The 19,632-nt window shown below is 45.7% G+C and overlaps 1 protein-coding gene across 11 annotated transcripts in view; it reads right to left on the reverse strand.

Moving 5' to 3' along the window:
- EHMT1 (euchromatic histone lysine methyltransferase 1) overlaps positions 1–19,632 on the reverse strand; it is a 221,116-nt gene that overhangs the window by 20,386 nt on the left and 181,098 nt on the right. For all 11 annotated transcript variants that reach the window (XM_053556577.1, XM_053556595.1, XM_053556573.1 and 8 more), the window contains 3 exons: positions 8,368–8,469; positions 6,700–6,804; positions 109–263 (listed from right to left, as the gene is read on the reverse strand). In XM_053556577.1, the coding sequence (XP_053412552.1) occupies positions 109–263; positions 6,700–6,804; positions 8,368–8,469 (362 nt within the window). The remainder of the gene's footprint in view (positions 1–108; positions 264–6,699; positions 6,805–8,367; positions 8,470–19,632) is intronic.

The following is a 19,632-nucleotide window of genomic DNA, read 5'->3' on the forward strand; positions in this document are numbered from 1 at the left end:
AGGGCTGGGAAAAACCTGTCCCTACTGAGAGCAGCAGGGAGCTCTTCTACCCTGGGCAGCACCTTGAGGGCAGGGCAGTATCACCCATCCGGGTAGCACCACACTCACACCACGCAGTCGTAGCGGTTCTCCCGGGCAGCAATGTGCAGGGGTGAGTCTCCATGGATGTTCACAGCGTGGAGGTCACACTTGGCAGCCAGCAAGATCTCAGCTATGTCCACGCAGCCGGAGAATGCCGCCCAGTGCAGGCATATGTTCTCCTCCTGAGCAGAGACATGAGTGAGCCCAGTGTGGGAGGGCTTTCTGGCTGGGTGTGGGACGCAGCGCCTAGCAAAGGCAGTTGCCTCACCCCCTCATCCGAGAGGAAGTGTTTGGTACATTTAGCGAGAGAAGAGAGCCAAGTGCCCATCCGAGTTCTGGAGGTACTTCCTTTCTATTTTATGTATTCATTATAAAAGTAACACAATCATAGTACAGAATACTTTTAAAATAGAAAAAAAAAAAATCACCCAGAATTATAAACCCTACCCACAACATGTTAACACTTGGAGACTTTCTTTCTACCCATGTTAAAAAATTATATTCATTTCCAGAGTTAGAGTCTGAGTTAGAGTTAGAATAGGGTAAGACTTGTGTAAGATTTGAAAAAGATGGGCAAATCTGATTACCATTACTTTTAAAATAAAAAGGTTTTATTTTATAGAGGATTTTAAAATGAAGAAAAGCTGGGAAAATATTTGTGTGACACGTATAACATGTACGACTTATTACACTATAGTTTATCAGAAGTCTGTAATTCTGAAAAATAAATGTGCAAAGGGTAAAAAATAAAACAAGAAAAAAACAAAGTAAACATAAATGCAAAAAAAAGTTCAATCCTGCCAGATAGCCAAGAAGCAGCGATTAAAACAATAAAGTGATGTTCAATTCTGTGATCTTAGGAACAACCTGGCAGCAAGTGGAATGAAAGCAGCCACTCGCACTGTCCTGCCTGCCTGACCACGGCACCGCCTGCTGGGCCACTGCAGGGGGCGCCTCCCATGCCATGTGCCCTCATCACCAGACAGTCCCCCCAGCTCAGCATCTTTCCTTGCTGAATATTTCATTTCTGTTACTAACTGTGGGATATGATGCCTGTGAATATTTTAGTACTTTCCTATTTCTGAATTATTTCTCAAGGGATAGATGGGTTAGAGGACGTCACGGCTCCTGGGGCCATGTCTGAGTGGCCCGGCTCACTGTGGCCTCCTCCCCCCTTCAAAAATCACCAGAAGTTGTCACAGATGCCACAAGCACAGCTGGGCCTGACTGTCACTCTCTTCAGGGGTACAGGAGGCTCAGCGCAGGTCCCATGGTACTTGCAGCCTCTCTTTGCAGACCCTGGTTCCTCTGTCTGCTGGCCTCAGCCTAACCCCAACCCCATTGCCCCCCAGGACCATCCAGGGGTGGTCTGCAGGTCCTGGGGTACCAGACCCAGGGGAGGGAACGTGTTCCTGCTCACGCAAGCTCCCTCCCAATTTCTGCACTGTGAGGTCAAATCAGTGCTTTTTCAGCTCAATGAACATTAGAAAAGATAAAAGCAAAACAGAAATGGAGTGTTCCTTTCTCTCTATTATCCTCATCAACAAACAGCTACCAGCCCCAAGCACAGCCTTTATTGTTTTCTCTTCATTTTGAAAAGAGAAAACTAAAAGCAAACTCCTTGTCAACCTTAGTATATTCTGAAAAACCTTAGCTTATCTGGGTCTTACTCTTCTGGATGTTATTCTTAGTAGCTTTTCTCTCTTTCTGCTCTTTGTTTCTGGTTTCCATTCTCTATACATTTAGAAGTTCCCTGAACAAAAAAATATACTGTATCCTTAGGGGATTTTTTTTCCTTTTTCTTTTATCAGAATTATTTATGATTTTATGACCACAACTTCCAACTGCCCTATCCTGGGATTGTTTGATTACCTTTCTGAAGTCCGTGCTAAGCTGCCACAGGCCTGACTTACATCTTTTGAGTACTCTTGATTTTCAAATGACAGAAATCAGCTTCTGATTTCTGCAAAGAGCCTAACATAGACTGGATTTACCCTCTCACTTGAAAGAAGCAAGAGAATAAAACAAAATAGTTAAAATGTGTCAGTGGCTATCAAGATACTGGACAGGAGGCAATGAAGGGCTGTGGTCCCTGAGGGGTCACAAGCAGAGGCCTGTAATGCCCGTCACTGCCTGGAGACTCCAGCCATGTGCAGGAGGGGCCAGGAGGGCCCTGGTGCTTGGAGCAGAGGACGCAGCTCCCAGAGAAGTTCTAGAGGCCTGAACACTCTCACTGGGGCACCCAGTAGGGCAGTGGTGGCCTCACGCCTGTAAGGATGTGCTCCGAAGCTGACAGTACTAACTGTTCCCCCCACCCACTTAGCACACACTCTTGGCTGTGGGTCACAGCTGGAAGACACAGGAGGAACCTGCCTCAGTGGCTCCAGACTTACCTAAGAAACCTAAAATCCAAAGTCCAACATTTGACCAGTTTCAAGTAACTTAACTATGTCCCAGAACAAAGCTCAAGAATATTTACAAGAGGACAAAGATCCCCAGCACCTCCCAGGTAGGATTCACAGTGTCTGACATCCAGTTAAAATAAAACAAAAATACATAAATATAATAAAACCCCCACCACCCTCCCAGGTAGAATTCACAATGTCTGACATCCAGTTAAAACAAAAGTTACCAGACAGGTCAAGAAGCAAGAGACACAACCCATAATGAGGAGAAAAACCCATCAGACAAAACCCGGAGTTGATGCAGATGCTGTAATCAGCAAGTGGAGGCCGTTAAAGCCATTGGTGCTTAACTGTGTCCCACAGGCTTGCAAATGAAGTGAGGACGCATGAGAAAACGTGTAGCAGACTCAACAGTAGAGGCGAGAGCAAAGCACAATTTGAAGAAGAAAAAACTGGGAAATTCAAAGCTGGACCAGTAAAAACCAGCTACAGTGAATCATAGTTTGAAAAAAATAGGGGCAGCGCCTATGGCTTAGTGGGTAGGGCGCTGGTCCCCAGCCCCATATACCTGAGGGTGGTGGGTTCGAACCTGGCCCCAGCCAAATTGCAACAACAACAACAACAAAAAAAAAAAAAGAAAAAGAAAAAAAAATTTTTTTAAATCAAAAAGAGCATCAGTGAGCTGTGGGGCAACTTCAAGCTGTCTGACACCCACAAAGTGATGGTGGGAAAAAACACACTGGAAGAAATAATACCCTGTTTCCCTGAAAATAAGACATCCTCCAAAAATAAGACCTACTTACAGGAAAGATAAGACGTCCCCTGAAAATAAGACCTAGCCCATCTTTGGGAGCACACCTTAAAATAAGACACTGTCTTATTTTGGGGGAAACAGGGTAACAGGAAAATCTTCAAATTTGACAAAACCCTAAATTTACAGATCCAAGAAGCTCAAAGTACCCTAAGCACAAATAATAATAAAATAAAATACTGCCAATACATATCAATAATCAAATTGCTGAAATCCAGTGATAAAGAAAAAATCTTAAAAGCAGCCATAACTGGGCATGGTGGCTCACATCAGTAATCCCAGCACTTTGGGAGGCCAAGGTAGGAGGATCACTTGAGGCCAGGAGTTCATGACCAGCCTGGGCAACATAGTGAGAGGCTGTCTCTACAAAAGATAAAAAAGATTAGCCGGGTGTGGTGGCTCACGTCTGTGGTCGTGACATGGTGTGGACGTGGGAGGCTGAGGCAGGAGGATCCCTTGAGCCCAGGAGTTGAAGGCTGCAGAGAGCTGTGATGATGTGACTGTGCTACAGCCTGGGCGACAGGTCAAGACCCCATCTCTAAAACAAATGAACAAACAGCCATGAGAGAAAAAAGGCACACAGAAAAATAAGAATGTGGATGACAACAGGCCCCTCATTGCAAACACAAAGGAAACATGTGGGAAGCAATGTGTTTAAAGCACGGAAAGAAAGAAAAAAAAAAATCTACCTAGAATTCTATATGCAGTAAAAATACTGCCTCGAAAATGAAAGCAAAACAAGGATGTCGTAGGCATTAAAAAGCTGAGAGGATGCATCATGAACAGATCAAAACACCCAGAGCCGTGAGGAGAAGTGAGGCAAGGAGAAAGGACATGGTGCTGGGGGATAGTAAGTCCCCTAGAGAAAGAGGCGCAGCAGGAACGGAATGGCAAGAGCAAGTGAGGGCTTTTTTATGGCCTTTTAAAAAGACCAGTGATGGTTTAAACAAAATTAAAATATGGTTAAATCACATGTGTGAGCATGAGGAGTGAGAACATCAGGCTGCTCCGGGACACCCGCCAGGCAGCAAAGGCGCATCCACCAGGTGGGCGGGTGCTGGTGTCCAGCAGACAGGGGCACAGCCGAGGGCACCCGGGACGGACTCACACTGACAAAGGTGCAGAGTGGGCCCATGGGGAAAGGACAGCTTTCTCTACAGGCTGCACAGGAGCAACTGGACATCCACATGCAACAAAGAAAAGAGAGAGAAAGAGAGAATGTCCATTCACATGTTACCCACACACACAAAAACTAACTCGTAATAGATCACAGACCTAAAGTTAAAACCAGAACCATGAACTATTGTAAGAAATTTTCAGGCAATCACCACAAGCAGGGTTTACTGAATAAAACTGATGAACTGCACTTTATCAAAATTCAGTGACTTCTGCATTTTCAGACAGGCTTGTAAAGCATTTATCTGATAAAGAACTTGTATTCAGACTACAAAATAAATTCTCAAAACTCAAGAATAAGAAAATAAACCACCCAATAAAAAATGAGCAAAAGATTTCAATAGACTCTGTATCAAAGAAGATACATGGATAGCAAATAACCTTATAAAAAGATGCTTAACATCATTAATCATCACAGAAATGAAAATTAAACAATGAAATACCATGACAAACCTACTGGGTGGCTAAAACCAAAAAGACTGACCATATTAGATGTTGAGGAGAATGTGGGGGAACCAGAGCTCCCATACACTGGAAGTGGGGTGCAGCTTTTCAGAATAAGCTGAGTATACACTCCCGTGCCATGACCCACGTCTTCTCCTAGATATCGAATCGAGAGACAGGAAGGACGAGATTTTGCAGCAGGGACCAGTCACAGCAAAGGACCAGCTGGGGTAATGAGGACACACTCTGGGGTAATAAGAAGGGCCTCACTCCAAAGTACACACTCTGGGGTAATGAGAAGGGCCTGTTGATCAGCAGAGCCTCGCTGTCTGGAAACAGTACACAGCATGGGCTCCTGTCACACATGACTAAAACATGCAACCATATCCATGGTGAAAGAAGGCCACACACAGGGGACATGGGGTGAGGGCATGGAGTGGCAGGAGGAGGCCTCTGGAGGGGAAAGAGGCATCACCACCCTGCTGTGCTGGTGGTTTCTGGGGCTGAAACTCACTTAGCTGTACCCTCTGAAATATGCAATCTGCCTGTTACACACTGATAAAGTGGTTAAATAAGTCTTTCATCTTATAAATCAAACTTGAAATTTAATCAGTTCTTCTATTTCATGGGAACAGCCACCAGAATTGACACCCACTGACCCTGGCCAGGCTGTGTGCTGCCCACCCGTGCACCCACCCACCCACCCACACTGGTGACAGCTGTATGAGGTAGAGACAGCTGCCTTCACCACACCATTGTGCCCGATGGCAGCGAGAGGCAGGAAGGCACAGCTGGGTCCGGCCCTCGTACCCTGCTTCCCTCCTGTCCTCACCCACACTTCCCGTAGCTGTCCACCAACCCACAGCTCCTCACACCCATGGGAATGGGTTCTGATGGGCCGAGGAGGCAGGAGGCAGCAACGGGATGGCCACCTGCCAGCCCTAGAAGCCCTGCCCTCAGGCTGACTGTGTGGCCCCAGCATTGTCCTGTGTGCCTCGAGGGAGGCAGGGCCATGCCAGCCCCAAACCCCCAGACAGAGTGGCCTCCCCCCCACATGCAATGTCTCACAGCACTCTTTCCAAAGTCATTTTTTGTGTGCCAAACCTTTCTATCAATTTAATAGGCTGGACTCTCCTATTACAGCTTCCAGAGACTCTGTACAAGTGGACACAGCTCTCCAGGCCGTGCCATGTCAGGTCTGTCCTAGGAGGCGAACGCAGACGCCTGCCAGCACAGGGTCCCAACAGACTCCCCCTAACTTCTCAAGATCACACTGATCTCCAGGCTGAACCCCTCAGCAGTCCCACTGTTTCTATAGGTGCCTGAAGACCTTCCAGAGTCACCTGCTGCTCCTCCCCTGCCCACTGGGCTGAAGGGAGCCGCCCAGAAGGACCAGCGAGGCCTTCTACCCAGACTCCAAACTATGGTAGAGCTGGTGGTGACCAAGGCCCACGCACAAGGCCACAAGCCCCCACCTGCCCAGGTCCTCATCACACACACACCCATCAGCAGGAGGGAGCAGGCGCCCTCTGAGCACAGATCCTACACGAGGGGCCATGTTTGCCAGGGCCTCACACCCCACTGAACCCACCGCAGAGTGATCACAGGAAACTGCCCCAGGCTGGCGAGTCGCCCATAGGGCGAGGTCGCAGGCACACCAGGTGTGTAGGCTCTGCTTTTGAAGAAAAGGAAACTTGCGGAGAAGGCTGCCCCAAGCAGCCCGGCACCCGTCCTCTGGCCGGATGCTGCTCCCCGGTCCGTGACTTGAGGAGCAAGACTCACGTTGTCCCGGATGTTAATGTCCGAGCCCTTGGACAGCAGCAGCTTCACAAGGTCCACATGCTTATATTCGGTGGCCCAAATCATGGGTGTCCAGCCCCCGTCATCCTAATTTCAAAAGAAGAAAATAAAACTCTGGCACAGAGGCTAGAGATGAGCAACCCAGAGGCATCTAAGTACCCACCCCCCTCCCCCGCACTGGGCTCCCTGGGGACCTGCGGGGCAGCCTAGGACAAGGGAGCCAGGCCTCAGCATGCTGCCCTGCACTTTAGTGAGTGCAGGACAAAGGCAGAACCAGGACCTGGTGTGACCATACACCATAGCCCCCTTCCCCTGGGTGGAGCTGAACAGCTGGTCCCTTGCCCAGCCCACACCAACATAGCCGAGAACCTCGGACCAGCAACATGAGCAAAAGAACAGAAAAACCTGTGCGCAGGGGCCAGACCTAGGGACTAGCAGCGTGTCAGGGCACCCTGAGAGGCCAGGGCTCTTTGAGTCCTGGTCCTGATGACAGATTGCAAACCTGAGAGGCAGCCTTAGAGCAGTAGCCGAGACCTCCTGACCAGCGGGGACACCCAGGCCCAGAGGCTGATGGTCCTGCCTCTGGCCATGGGCATTCCCACCACTCCACCTAAGGCCCCCATGGTCCTAAAGAATTTTATTCAAGCCAGAACAAAGGTGACTTTTCAGGACCCAGGTGTCACGATGCCAGTCCCTGATCTGGAGACAGAGGGCCCAGCACCCTCCCCAATACCTCTGGAAGATCTTTCCTCACCCCACAAGCCCACATGCCTCTGGCAGACACACCAGCCCAAGCTCCCCTGAGGCGCTGGGGACAAAGCACCACCAGCCAGAGCCAGGCCCTAGGGGACAGCACAGCAACCCAACTAAGTGGGCATGAGAATAACCGTCAGGGAATGCTGCAGGTGGAGACAACAGGGAGGCCCCACGCAAGGCCTGTTTGGCAGACGGGAGGCTGTGCATATGGGACACAGCACAGGAAATGGTCTGATAGGGATGTCATTGAGGCCAAGCCAACTGGGAGCTGGTGTAAACACCTAGGCGAATGAAGCCTGAGAGAGGCGACACCACAGAGCCCCACCACGGGGAGAGTACGTGTGGAGACAGAGACCAGGCCCAGAGTCAAGAGCTCCTGGGAAGGACATCCCATGCGTGCTGAGCAGCCCTGGCCCCTATCCTCCTTTGGGCTCCATAGTCGGTCACATGTGCCACAGATGTATCTCCAGGTACCTGCCACATGCCAGGCGCTGATGAGGCAGCACAGATCGCAGTGTGAGCAAAACAGACCCAGACCCTGCCCTATAGGTCTGGCAGCAGGGCATGATAAACACACATGTAGTGGGGCAGTGGCTGTGCTTGGGGTCAGATGAGGCATAGAAGGAAGATGGTGCCCAGTAGGGACAACAGGGGAACAGGGGCTGTGCGGGAACGTGTGGTACCATATAGACACAGACCTGGCACAGGCTGTACAGCCCAGGCAGACATGAGGGGGAGCATCCAGAGGATGAAGTCTCCTTGAGGGGCCCATAAGGGCTAAGTGAACTCATGGAGTGAAGTGGAGGCTGTGCGGAGGCAAGTGGGCTGGCTACAGAAGGGGACAGCAGCTTGCTCAGCTGGCTGAGGTAGTGAGTGAGGCAGGCATGCCCTTACCTGGCAGTTGACATCCATCTGTCCATTTGAAAGCAGATACTGGACGACATCATAGTGGCCTTTCTTGGCAGCCAAGTGCAGACACGTGGAGCCTTCTGCATCCTGCAACATGGAGACCATTTAGGCTCTAAAACTCACACTTCAACACTGGTGTGCAGCCCCTGAGTGCAGGACCCAGAGAACCCTGCTCCCTGCCACGGGACACACCATCACTGTCTTTGAGCAGTGACAGGAGATGCAGAACAAGAAGGGTGGGGGTGTCCCCCACAAGGCCACCCAGCTCTCTGCCACTCCTGCTGGGCCCTTCGAGCTTACAGCTACATGGCATGTTTACAACAGCGCCAACAATTCAGGAAGAGCTGCCCACACGCTGCAGACTTCCAAACAATGTGACAGTCAGGGGGCAGAGGGGGCACCCTGTACCCCACAGACCACACACAGCAACCTGCCTACCTGTTTCCCACCAAATTCCCAGCCCTATTTCCTCAGGACATTACAGACTGCATTCATTAAGCATCTCAAAGCCAGAAAAATCCCACTCAGGGGAGCTCAGACCCAGGGAGCTCCGGTGAGGCCTGGAGAGCCAGGGTCACCCGCCCATGTGCCAACCCATGTGCCACCGTCTTATGCAACCCTGTATTGGTCAAGAGGACCCTAACAGACATGCAACCCCCACTTTCTCCCTATGGATTTCCCTTCTTTACTTGCCTCCCCAGCCCTGTCTCTGTGCTGACCTGTTTATTACATTTCCCTCCTTGTTTCTATTGTCAGTGCAGCAACCCTAGCTCCTAATAAACATAATAAACGTATTTCTAATTGCACTGGCATTGACCAGGACACCCTTTCTCAAGGAAAGCCTGCATCCTGATCCCCATGTTATTGGTGTTCAGCCTCATAGTTGTATTAAATATACGAAATGACAGCTGTGGGTAGCAGTCAGCCTCACTCTCAAGTTCCTCAGTCAGGGGATGCACAGCCAAGCTGCCCTGGACAAGGCAGCGAAGGTAGAGGTATGTGGGGCTGGGGCAGAGGCATGTGGGGTAAGACAGAGGCAGGCGCCCAGTGTGGACAAAAGCCAAGCACAAAGCAGGTACCTCAGCAGACACCAGGCAAGTAGAGGGCAGAGAACAAGGAGAGACCATAAGGGTCTTGGGAGGAGAGGGGTGCAGTGGGAACAGTGTGGAGATCTCACAGGAGCCATGGAAAAACCCACACGGTGCCCCAGTGCCCAGAGAAAAAGCTGAGAACGTCTTCCCTTACTTATTGGCCTGGAAAACGTCACCATTCTTGAGTGGTAATTCATCATCCTAAGGCAATGGTTCTCAACCTTCCTAATGCCACCACCCTTTAATATAGTTCTTCATGTTGTAGTGACCCGCAACCATAAAATTATTTTCGTTGCTACTTCATAACTGTAATTTTGCTACTGTTATGAATCGTAATGTAAATATCTGATAATGCAGGATGTATTTTCATTGTTACAAAAGGGTGGTGACCCACAGGTTGAGAAACCTAGTCCTAATACATCTTGATGCACATGCTGTGTATGTCCATAAACAATGCTTGTACAGGCTCGGCGCTCATAGCACAGTACGCCAGCCACATGCACCAAGGGTGGTGGGTTCAAATGCGGCCCAGGACAGCTAAACAACGACAACTGCTACCAAAAAAAAAAAAAAAATAGCTGGGTGTTGTGGTGGGTGCCTGTAATCCCAGCTACTTGGGAGGCTGAGGCAAGAGAATTGCTTAAGCCCAAGAGTTTGAGGTTGCTGTGAGCTGTGATGCCACAGCACTCTACCCAGGGTGACAGCTTGAGATTTTTGCTAAGGATGAAGCACCCAGCATGTCAACGTTTCCCTGGTTACATGTATAAGTGTTGACAGTGGACATCTCGAGAACTGCATTTTAGGTGATACACATTTCTAGCATGACTGGCAGTGACCCACAGCTCCCAGGTCCAGCAGCAACACACAGCATCGATGCCAAGCGTCTCTGACACAAATTTCATACAATTTGATGACTACCAAATGGTATCTCTAGCAAACCTGTTTTCAAAAAGCTGAGGACTTTTCCCCTTGTTATTGGTCACTTCCATTCCTCTTCTATGAACTGCTTGTTATGTTCTTTGCCCAGTTTTCTTTTGGGTTTTATCTTAATAGTAGTTATTTTTGGAAGTGGATCTTTTGCTAGCATGTTCCAAGACCTTCTCCCAGTCTGTAGACTGCCTTCTCATGTATTCTGGATCTTTTCTTGACTAGAATCCTTAAGTTGTAATGTACTTAACTTCATCATTTTTTGCATTTGTGTCTTCAGAATCCTTCCTTATACCAAAATCACAAAGATAACATTTTATTGCTTTCTAAAAGTTTTGCAATTGCCTCTTACAACTGATTCTTATGCTCACCATCTGCACAGTACAGGCAGCAGAGTTGCACGCACCCAAATGATGCACGACTGACATGTTACATGAAGTAAACATGCCTGCTCCAACCTATGCACAAATTCAACTTAAAAGCACACCTACGAAACCTCTCTCGTTTATGACCTGGGGACTTCCTGGACATGTTTTTCCATCCTTGCTTTTGCCACATCTTTGCCTTCAGGAGGCCCTTGCTTTGTTACCTAGTCCGACAAATCTCTGCCTCTTCATCGAGGACTCTTGTCTGTACATCAGTGTCATCACTGACAGTTTTGTTTAAATCGCTTAGCTATTTGTTTCTGTTTTATTTCACCTTTTCTGCATTTCAGTTGCACAAATTATTTTTCAGTATTTCATTGTAAGTCTATTAGCTTATTTTTCTACAAAGCTGTGTTCCTCTTTACACAGCTTGTTTATATCAGCCTATGGTAAAGCTGTTTCCTTATATATCATTCTACTAAAAGTTGCCATTATGTAGAACCCGACGTTAAGTGAGGATTTACTATACTTCTGAATTTGTGTACATTTCACCTTATAATTATTTTTGCTTTGAATGATCTCTTGTCCTTTAGAAAATTTATAGGGAAAAACTTGCACATTGGCCATTTCTGGTACTTCTCCTTCATTCCTAAGGGCTGCACTTTCCTTCTGAAGCCTCAGTCGGTATCCTCTTTAGCGCAAATCTGCTAAGGAATCTTACCTGCTTTTGTTTTAACCCAATCACATTTTATGTCACTCTTATTTTTTGAAAAATATTCTTACTGGACGTAGGACTCTGGATTCACTTTTCCTTTTAGGTTTTTTCTTTCTCCACAATAAAAAAGTCACTCCACTGTCTCATGGCCCCCATCACTTCAGATGGGGAGTCAGTAACGTTTTATAACTCATTTGTCTATATATGTAATATGCTATTTTTCTCTGGCTATTTTAAGGTTTTCTCTTTATTGTTGGTTTTCAATAAACAGTTTAAGCATGATGTACTTAGTATTCCTTTTTATTTATCTTGTTTGGGGTTTATCAAGTTTCTTGAACTTGTAGGTTGCCTTTTTCCTCCAAATTTGGGAAATCTATGATTATTATTTCTTCGGTACATTTATTTTTATACTTGGTTTTCTCTCTCTTGTTTCTGGGACTCTCAGCGCAGAGTGAACAGTCTGAGATCATGCTACATTCCACTTAGCACGTCAAGTTTTACGGGTCATTTTTCCTTTCCACCCTGACCCTTTTGCCCACAGTGCCTGCCTGTTATTCAGCTAGTCCATGAATTTCCCACCACAAATATCTGCCTCCTCCAGTGCCCCTGCCAAGCCAGAAGCTTCGCCCCAGCTCTCTGCCTGCAAGTTCCGGCGACTTCAGGAAAGCCCTGAACTGCTCCAGCCTCTTGTCTCCTCCGGGAGCTGTGCCTGGGGACCAGCTCTGAGGGGAGGTTTAAAGACTGTCTGTCTCCTGGCAGAAAACTGGGCAGGTGTGGAAGCTCTCTCACCCAACATGATGCCAAAGTTTACTGCTAGTTACCTATAGTTGTTATTAGAAGATTAAAGGCTGTCACATCTCAAAAGCCACCAAAATCAACATAAAGGACTAAATACACAAGTTGAAAAACCATTCATAACACGTGAATAACTATAAACAGAAAATGTGGACTTTAAACAAAGCAAATTAAATAGTAAAAAAGAACGCCTCAAAACTTCTGCATCAAAAAACTATAATAAGCACTGATAGGTTAGGGAGACAGTGCTCAGACACCACTGCAGCAATCTAGAAAGCTTTTTATACCAAAGCTTTAGAAGTGTTTGTATGTTTGGATCCAGCAATCCTACACCTAGAAATCTGTCCTCAAAAAGCCAAATATATGTAAAATTGTAGCTATAAAAATGTTTAGTGAAGCACTGTCTATAACAAAAATTGAATGAGATAAACATCAATAAGCAAAACTGACCAAAACCGGTAAGTCATGAGCAGCTGGGCCCTCACTCAGGGTGAAATGAGGAGGTCAGGGTGTGTCTACATGACCACTCCTGCATGGGGATTCAGGAGAGCAGGCAGACTGAGACCTTTAGATTTGTAGTCAGTAGTCTGAATTAGGGAAGTTAAGGTAACTCAAAGGGACAGACCATGTTTCCCCTTCTCTCCTCCCTGTATGCAGTCTGGACGCTCCAGAGGCTCCACTGTCCTACATCCCTGTTCACCCAACTGCTGCCCTTCACCCAGCCTTCCTGGGGGCTTTGAGCTCTCCTTTCTGTCATCTTTAACTGCCGTGCACCCTTACAAGTTTGCTCTGTTGTTGTACTCAATAAAAACCCCTGGGAATGTCCTGAGCGGCCAGCAGGCACAAAACACTGATGCCTCCTCAGATTCTCAGGCTACTATGCACTAAATTTATATGAAAGTCTCTTGTTTTCTCTGGCACCATCTTCCCTGTTGGCCACTGTGTCAGGCTGGGGTCCCCAGGGAACCCCAACAATTGACGCCCTAACAGGGACTGAAAAGGCCAACTCCCAGGAGATGATGTGATCTCACAGGGGCCTAGGAGGACACGGAAGCAGACTGGGCACTCAGTTCTCAGTGCAGAGAGAGCAGCAGGCGCGGGCTGTGAGTGCGGCTCTGAATGTAGTAGCTGTGGGAGGGATGATGTTTTCTTTCAACACCTGTAACATATTTTTTCCCTTTGTTCTGCCTTGTTACTTTCGTTTTCACTCCTTAACTGCCTTATTTGTTGTGCCCATCCCACTCATGTGTTCCACCAAGCACATTATTCAATTTGGCTGGGGAGCCAGCCAGGATGAGGTGTTCACTTTTGTTTTCAATGCTTTCTATTTACTGTATGCCCTGCTGAGGGTTAAGCTTGCTAGACTTTCTCATCTACATTCTTCCTGCCTTAACCGGCTTCACTTTCCAAATAAAGTGTTTCTTTTAACTCTCTCCTTTCCAATTTAGATCTTGACACCAGAGAAGGACAATCTATCCTGGCTGTGTACTTCATCTCCCAGTTGGCCTGTGATATTTGGCATAAATTCAAAAAGCTTGTAAAGGGGAATTCTAAACCTGGGGCTTCAATGAGCTTTGATAACCAGATGGTTATAAAGAGAAGGGAAAGAGGAGACAGAGCTGGCAGCAGACCTTGGGAGCAGAAAGAAAATTTTTCAACTGTGGCTAACACTATGATAGAAATTTTTCAGAAATGAAGATACCTAGAGGCTCAGATAAGAAGATATCAAGAACAAGCCCTGTTCTGGGGGCTGCTCCCTGCTTCCTTTGCAGCCAGATGGGTCTCTGGAGAGAAATGTGCCAGGGAGCAGATTTCCTACCCGGAACTGGTGGAGCCCCCTTGAGCCAGCATCTTCCACACCTAGGGACCCTCTGGGACTACTTCAGTCAGACAGACAGACCCCAGCCTCAGAACAAGCTCAACTTTGTCACACCGGAAAGGCTGAGCCTCAGGTAATATTCTGTTTACAGGTAAACAAACTGATGTTAGTAATACCAGGGCCACTTCCTCTGCTCTCCCTAAACTTTAGGACCTCTGTTTTTCTCTCCTATCTACATCTCTGAAATAGAAAGTAAAATACAAACAACTGTATATTCCACAGCTTCTCTGCCACTGGGAGACCAAGACTAGTTACCCTACCCCACTGTTTGAATGGACTCTTAAGGTTAAGTTAAACACCTTTGAAGTCTAACATCCCAAGCTTCCTTTTCCCAAATTCTTGGAGCTTAACTGTCACTTTGTATACAACCTTCTTTTTCCTTTTCCTCTAAATTGGAAGTTAAAATGAAAAGAACCAGTAAGTAAGAGAAAGAAAAATATGCAGAAAAACATGGGTATGAAGATGTACTTTTAGTAAAAAAGGATAAAAAAAAGAAAATAATTTTGTATAGAAAAGAGTGCTGTGTGAAACTTTTTATCCTAAAGTAACTGGTGATTTCAGAAAGAAAATTTAAGACAAAAACAAAAGGATTTTAAAATGTCAAAAGTCTGTCCATGTTAAGTCATGAAGGTTTGTGAAGGGGACTTTAAAAAGAATTTTGTTAGTCCCAGCTACTTGGGAGGCTGAGGCAAGAGAATCGCCTTAAGCCCAGGAGTTGGAGGTTGCTGTGAGCCGTGTGACGCCACGACACTCTACCCAAGGGCGGTACAGTGAGACTCTGTCTCTACAAAAAAAAAAAAAAAAGAATTTTGTATGTGATTAAATTAAGTATAATAAAAAGGAAATGTCTAATTAAAACAACATTTTCTGTTTTCAACTTATAGGACTTATATTTGAAGCCTCCTACATTTCTATTCTTAACAAATGATGTTTAAAGTAAAAGAAAAATGCATTAGAAGTTCAGAGTTCAAAAAGTCAATCTACCACTATAGAGTTAAAACGCAAAATTTATTAAACTGTTTCTCTGTCTCTTCATATTTTTACCTGCTAAGAACTGTGGTTGCTATGTTACCCATGTTCTCAAGATAAGGTACCAGCACTCAGAGAACTCAAGGTCAATTACTCATTTAGGACTGAAAAAGGGGGGTGGGGGGGCGCGCGATTTCCTTTTGAGGGGGTGGGGCCTTGGTGTGTGCCACACCTTCTGGGGGCAAGACATGATCGCAATAGAGACTTTACCTAACAATTGCAATCAGTGTAACTTGGCTTATTGTACCCTCAATGAATCCCCAACAATAAAAAAAGGAAAAAAATAAATAAAAAATAAATAAAAACACAGCTGGTTTTCTTTCTTAAATTGACACTGTTCTGTTTGGCTCTTACAGCAACTGAGCATATTCTTAAAGGGCTTCTTTTAATTTATATTGTATTGCTGAACATAATTTCTTCTCTTCCATTTGTACTAGAAAAGTGGTCAAGAAAAAAGTGTCAAATATTGACCAATTCTAATTTTCAGATCCTGTATTTTCAATTGCATAACAAAATTTATTTCTTCCCACGTATAAGGGTAGGAAGAAATACCCTTTACTCAATCGCAAGGGGGGCCTTGAGCTCCCCGTTCTTTTTTTTTTTTTTTGTAGAGACAGAATCTCACTTTATGGCCCTCGGTAGAGTGCCGTGGCCTCACCCAGCTCACAGCACCCCGTTCTTTCATCTTTAACTGTTATGCATTCTTGCACATTTACTCTAGGACTGTGCTCAATAAAAAACACAGAAGAATATGTGTTTACTTTTATTTTCAATGCTTTCCTTTTACTGTATGCCCTGTTGAGGTTTAAGCTTGCTGGACTTTCTGATCTACATTCTTCCTGTTCTCATAGGCTTCACTTTTAAGTAAGGTCTTTTAGTTAAAAGGCCTCCTTCCCAATTTAGATCCTGACACCAGGAAGGGACGATCTATCCTGGCCGTGCACTTCATCTCCCAGTCAGCCCCTAATACTGGGTGGCCATGAAGTTCAAACTTCATGGCCACCCTGTATTTGGCATAAACTCCAAAAGGAGCCCCAGACTCCACAAATGGAATTCCAAATGTGACCTTCATTAGTCAGAGAAGGGAGCAAGGAGATGGGACCAGCAGCAGGCCCAGGGAGCAGAAATAAGTTTTTCAAGTGGTGGCTAACACTGTGATAGGGACTTTTCAGAGACAGAGGTACCTTGGAGGCTCAGATGAGATGACATCAAGAATGCGCCCTGCTCTGGGGGTTGCACCCTGCTTCCTCTGCAGCCACTGGGTCTCTGGAGAGAAATGCACCAGGGAGGAGAGCTCACGCCCAGAACTGGTGGAGCCCCCCACAGAGCCAGCATCCTCCACACCCAGCTTCTTCAGTTGGATAGACCAGCCCTGTTTTAAAGGAGTTAGTGTTTACTCTAAAGATTTTGTTTAAACAGTGAGGTAGGGCAATTAGATTCAATCTCCCACTGGCAGAGATGCTGTAGAATATATAAATTAAAAAGGGAGATGTGGGAAGCTCTTTATGAAAGTCTTGTGTTTTCTCTGGCACTGTGTCCCATCAGCCACTGTCTCAGGTTGGAGTCCCCAGGAAACCCTGGCAAATTTTATCATAAAATAACAATGTAGCCATTTGAATAATGTTGTGGAATAATATTTAATAGCATAAGAAAATAACAAATTTCATTTGGTATGAAAAAGGAGCTGATAAATTAGTATAAAGAGCATGATCCCGTTTTTGTTTAAAATCATACATACTGATATGAAAGACTGTAAGAATTTTCTTTTTACATTTTTTGTGATGATATGTAACCTAAAATTTTCCATTTTAACTATTTTTAAGTGTACAATTCAGTGGCATTAATTACATTTGCAATGTTGTGCAACCATCACCACTATTCCCCAAACTTTTTTATTACTCCAAATGCTAACTCTGTATCCATAAAGCAATAACATGCCCTCTCTGCCCCTAGTAACCTCTGATCTACCTTCTGCCTCTATAAATGTGACCAGGCCAGGCACCTCCTGTTAAGTGGGGCCACTTACAGCATTTGTCCATGTGTGTGGATTCTTCATTCAGCATAATGTCCTCAAGGTCCAACCAGGCTGCACATGTGTCAGAAGTTCATTACTTTTTGTTATTGAAAATTATCCCACTGTACGGACAGACCACATCTGTTCACCCTTTCATTGTGAGTAGACACTTTCTAGCTGCCGTGAATACCACCAGCTCACATCCCTGCTCTCACGTGCCTGGGTTTGTGCCAAGGACTGACAGTACCAGATGCTGTGGGCTGTTCCCCATAGCCGCAGCACCTCACACTCCCATCCACAGTGTGCAAGGGCTGCAGTTCCTCCCCATCCTCACCAACACGCCCTGTCCAGTGTCTGGGAAGCAGCTGTCCTCAAGGGTGAGAGGCCCTCACCGTGGCAGTAACATGCACCCTCGTGTAGTGGTGCTGAGTGCCGGCTATACCGCCTGGCTGCCGGGTATCTTCTCTGGAGAAACGTCTAATCCAAACCCTTGGCCCACTTTTAATTGGACTGTTTGAGTTTTTTGTTGTTGAGTTGTAAAAAATATATTCTGGATAAGAAACCCTTACCAGATGCAGGATCTGCAAACACATTTTCCCATCTAGGGGTTTTGTTTTTACTCTCGACAGCATCCTTGGATGCAAAGAAGGTTTTAATTGTGATAAAGTGTATATTTTTTCATTGTGCTTTTGGAATCATATTCAAGAAATCATTGTCAAATCCAATCACATGAAACTCTTCCCCCAACTTTCTTCCAAAAATTTCATTTTTTCAGCTCTTAAATATAGGTCTTCGATCCATTTTCCATTAAGTTTTGAACATGGTGTTAGATAAAGGTCTAACCTCATTATTTTGCATATGGCCATCCAGTTTTCCCAGCACTGCTTGTTGAAAACACTTGTCTTTTTCCCCATCAAATGGGTTTTTTTGCCTTGCCAAAACTCAACTGACCACATATGCAAGGGCTTATACCTGGAATTTTTACTTTATTCCATTTGTGTTTATGTTAGTACCATACTATTTTCATTATTATAGCTGAATATACTAAGTTTTGAAATTAGGATGTGTGGGTTCTCCATCTTTGCTCTTCTATTTAAAAATTATTTGACTAGTCCAGGTCCCTTGAGATTCGATGGGAACTTCAGGGCCAGGTACGGTGGCTCGCACCTGTAATCTTGGCACTCTGGGAGGCCGAGGTGGGAGGATCCCTTGAGTGTAGGAGTTTGAGACCAGCTTAAGCAAGGGGAGACCCCATCTCTACTAAAAATAGAAAAAACTAGCTGTGTGTTGTGGCAGGCACCTGTAGTCCCAGGTACTCAGGAGGCTGAGGCAGGGGAATCACTTGAGCCCAGGAGTTTGAGGTTGCTATAAGGCCATGGCACTCTAGCCCAGGCATGAGTTAGCAGCAAAGTTTGATGTTACTGTTTCAACAATATCGTTACTGTGACCATTTGAAACAAATCAGGAACCTAAAGAAGCTGGATAGATGCCTCTTGCATGAATTAAACAAGTGTTAAGAGACATGGTCTGGAAGCTTCCCTTTCTTTGCTGTCACAACATAAAGCGGAACCATTTCTACACCACATTGTTACCTGTGATAAGAAATGGACTCTTTTTGACAACTGCCAGCATTCAGCATGATGACTGGATAAAGACAGAGTTCCAAAACATAGTCTAAAACCAAATATTTATCAAAAAAGCTAACAGTGTCTGTCTAGTGGTCTAGTGCTGTTATTTATCCACACAGCTTCATGAAACCTAGTCAGTCAATTATAGCAGGTGTCTACTGCAACCTGCTGGATGATGAGTGAGGATGATTAAACAGCTGAGATTAGTCAAGGTTGATCTTACAAGACAATGCTCAATCACATGTTGGACAAACAATGCTGCTCAAACTACAAGGCTGGACTTGGAAACCACTGTCCACCGTATTCACCAGACCTTGCCCCAAATGACCACCACTTCTTCTGGGCTGTGGACCACTTTATGCAAGGAAAAATACTCAACTCTCAACAAGCTGTGGAAATCACCTTTTGCAGTATCATCACTACTCACTCTTCAGGCTTCTTCCGTGTGGCGTGAACCAGCTACCCTTAAGATGGCAAAACTGGATCCATAGTTTAGGCACGTACTTTGAGTAACTGTACTGCTTCTGGCTTGACATGTAATAAACTAAACTTCTCATTTGAAATTGCACATTTCTGATCTAATGACCTAATATTCAGGTCTTCTTAATTCCTTACAGCAATGTTCTATATACTTTTTGGTGTTAAGAGTCTTTGGCATTCTTGGTTAAACTTATTCCTACGTCATTTTACTATCTTTAATGCTATTCTAAATGGAACTGCCTTCTTCATTTCTCTGTTGAATAGGTCACTGCAGGTTGAATAGGTCACAACTGACTTTTGCGTTTTGTATCTGCTACTTTGCTGAAT

The sequence above is a fragment of the Nycticebus coucang genome, chromosome 2 (assembly GCF_027406575.1).
Source record: "Nycticebus coucang isolate mNycCou1 chromosome 2, mNycCou1.pri, whole genome shotgun sequence".
NCBI classification, from domain to species: Eukaryota; Metazoa; Chordata; class Mammalia; order Primates; family Lorisidae; genus Nycticebus; species Nycticebus coucang.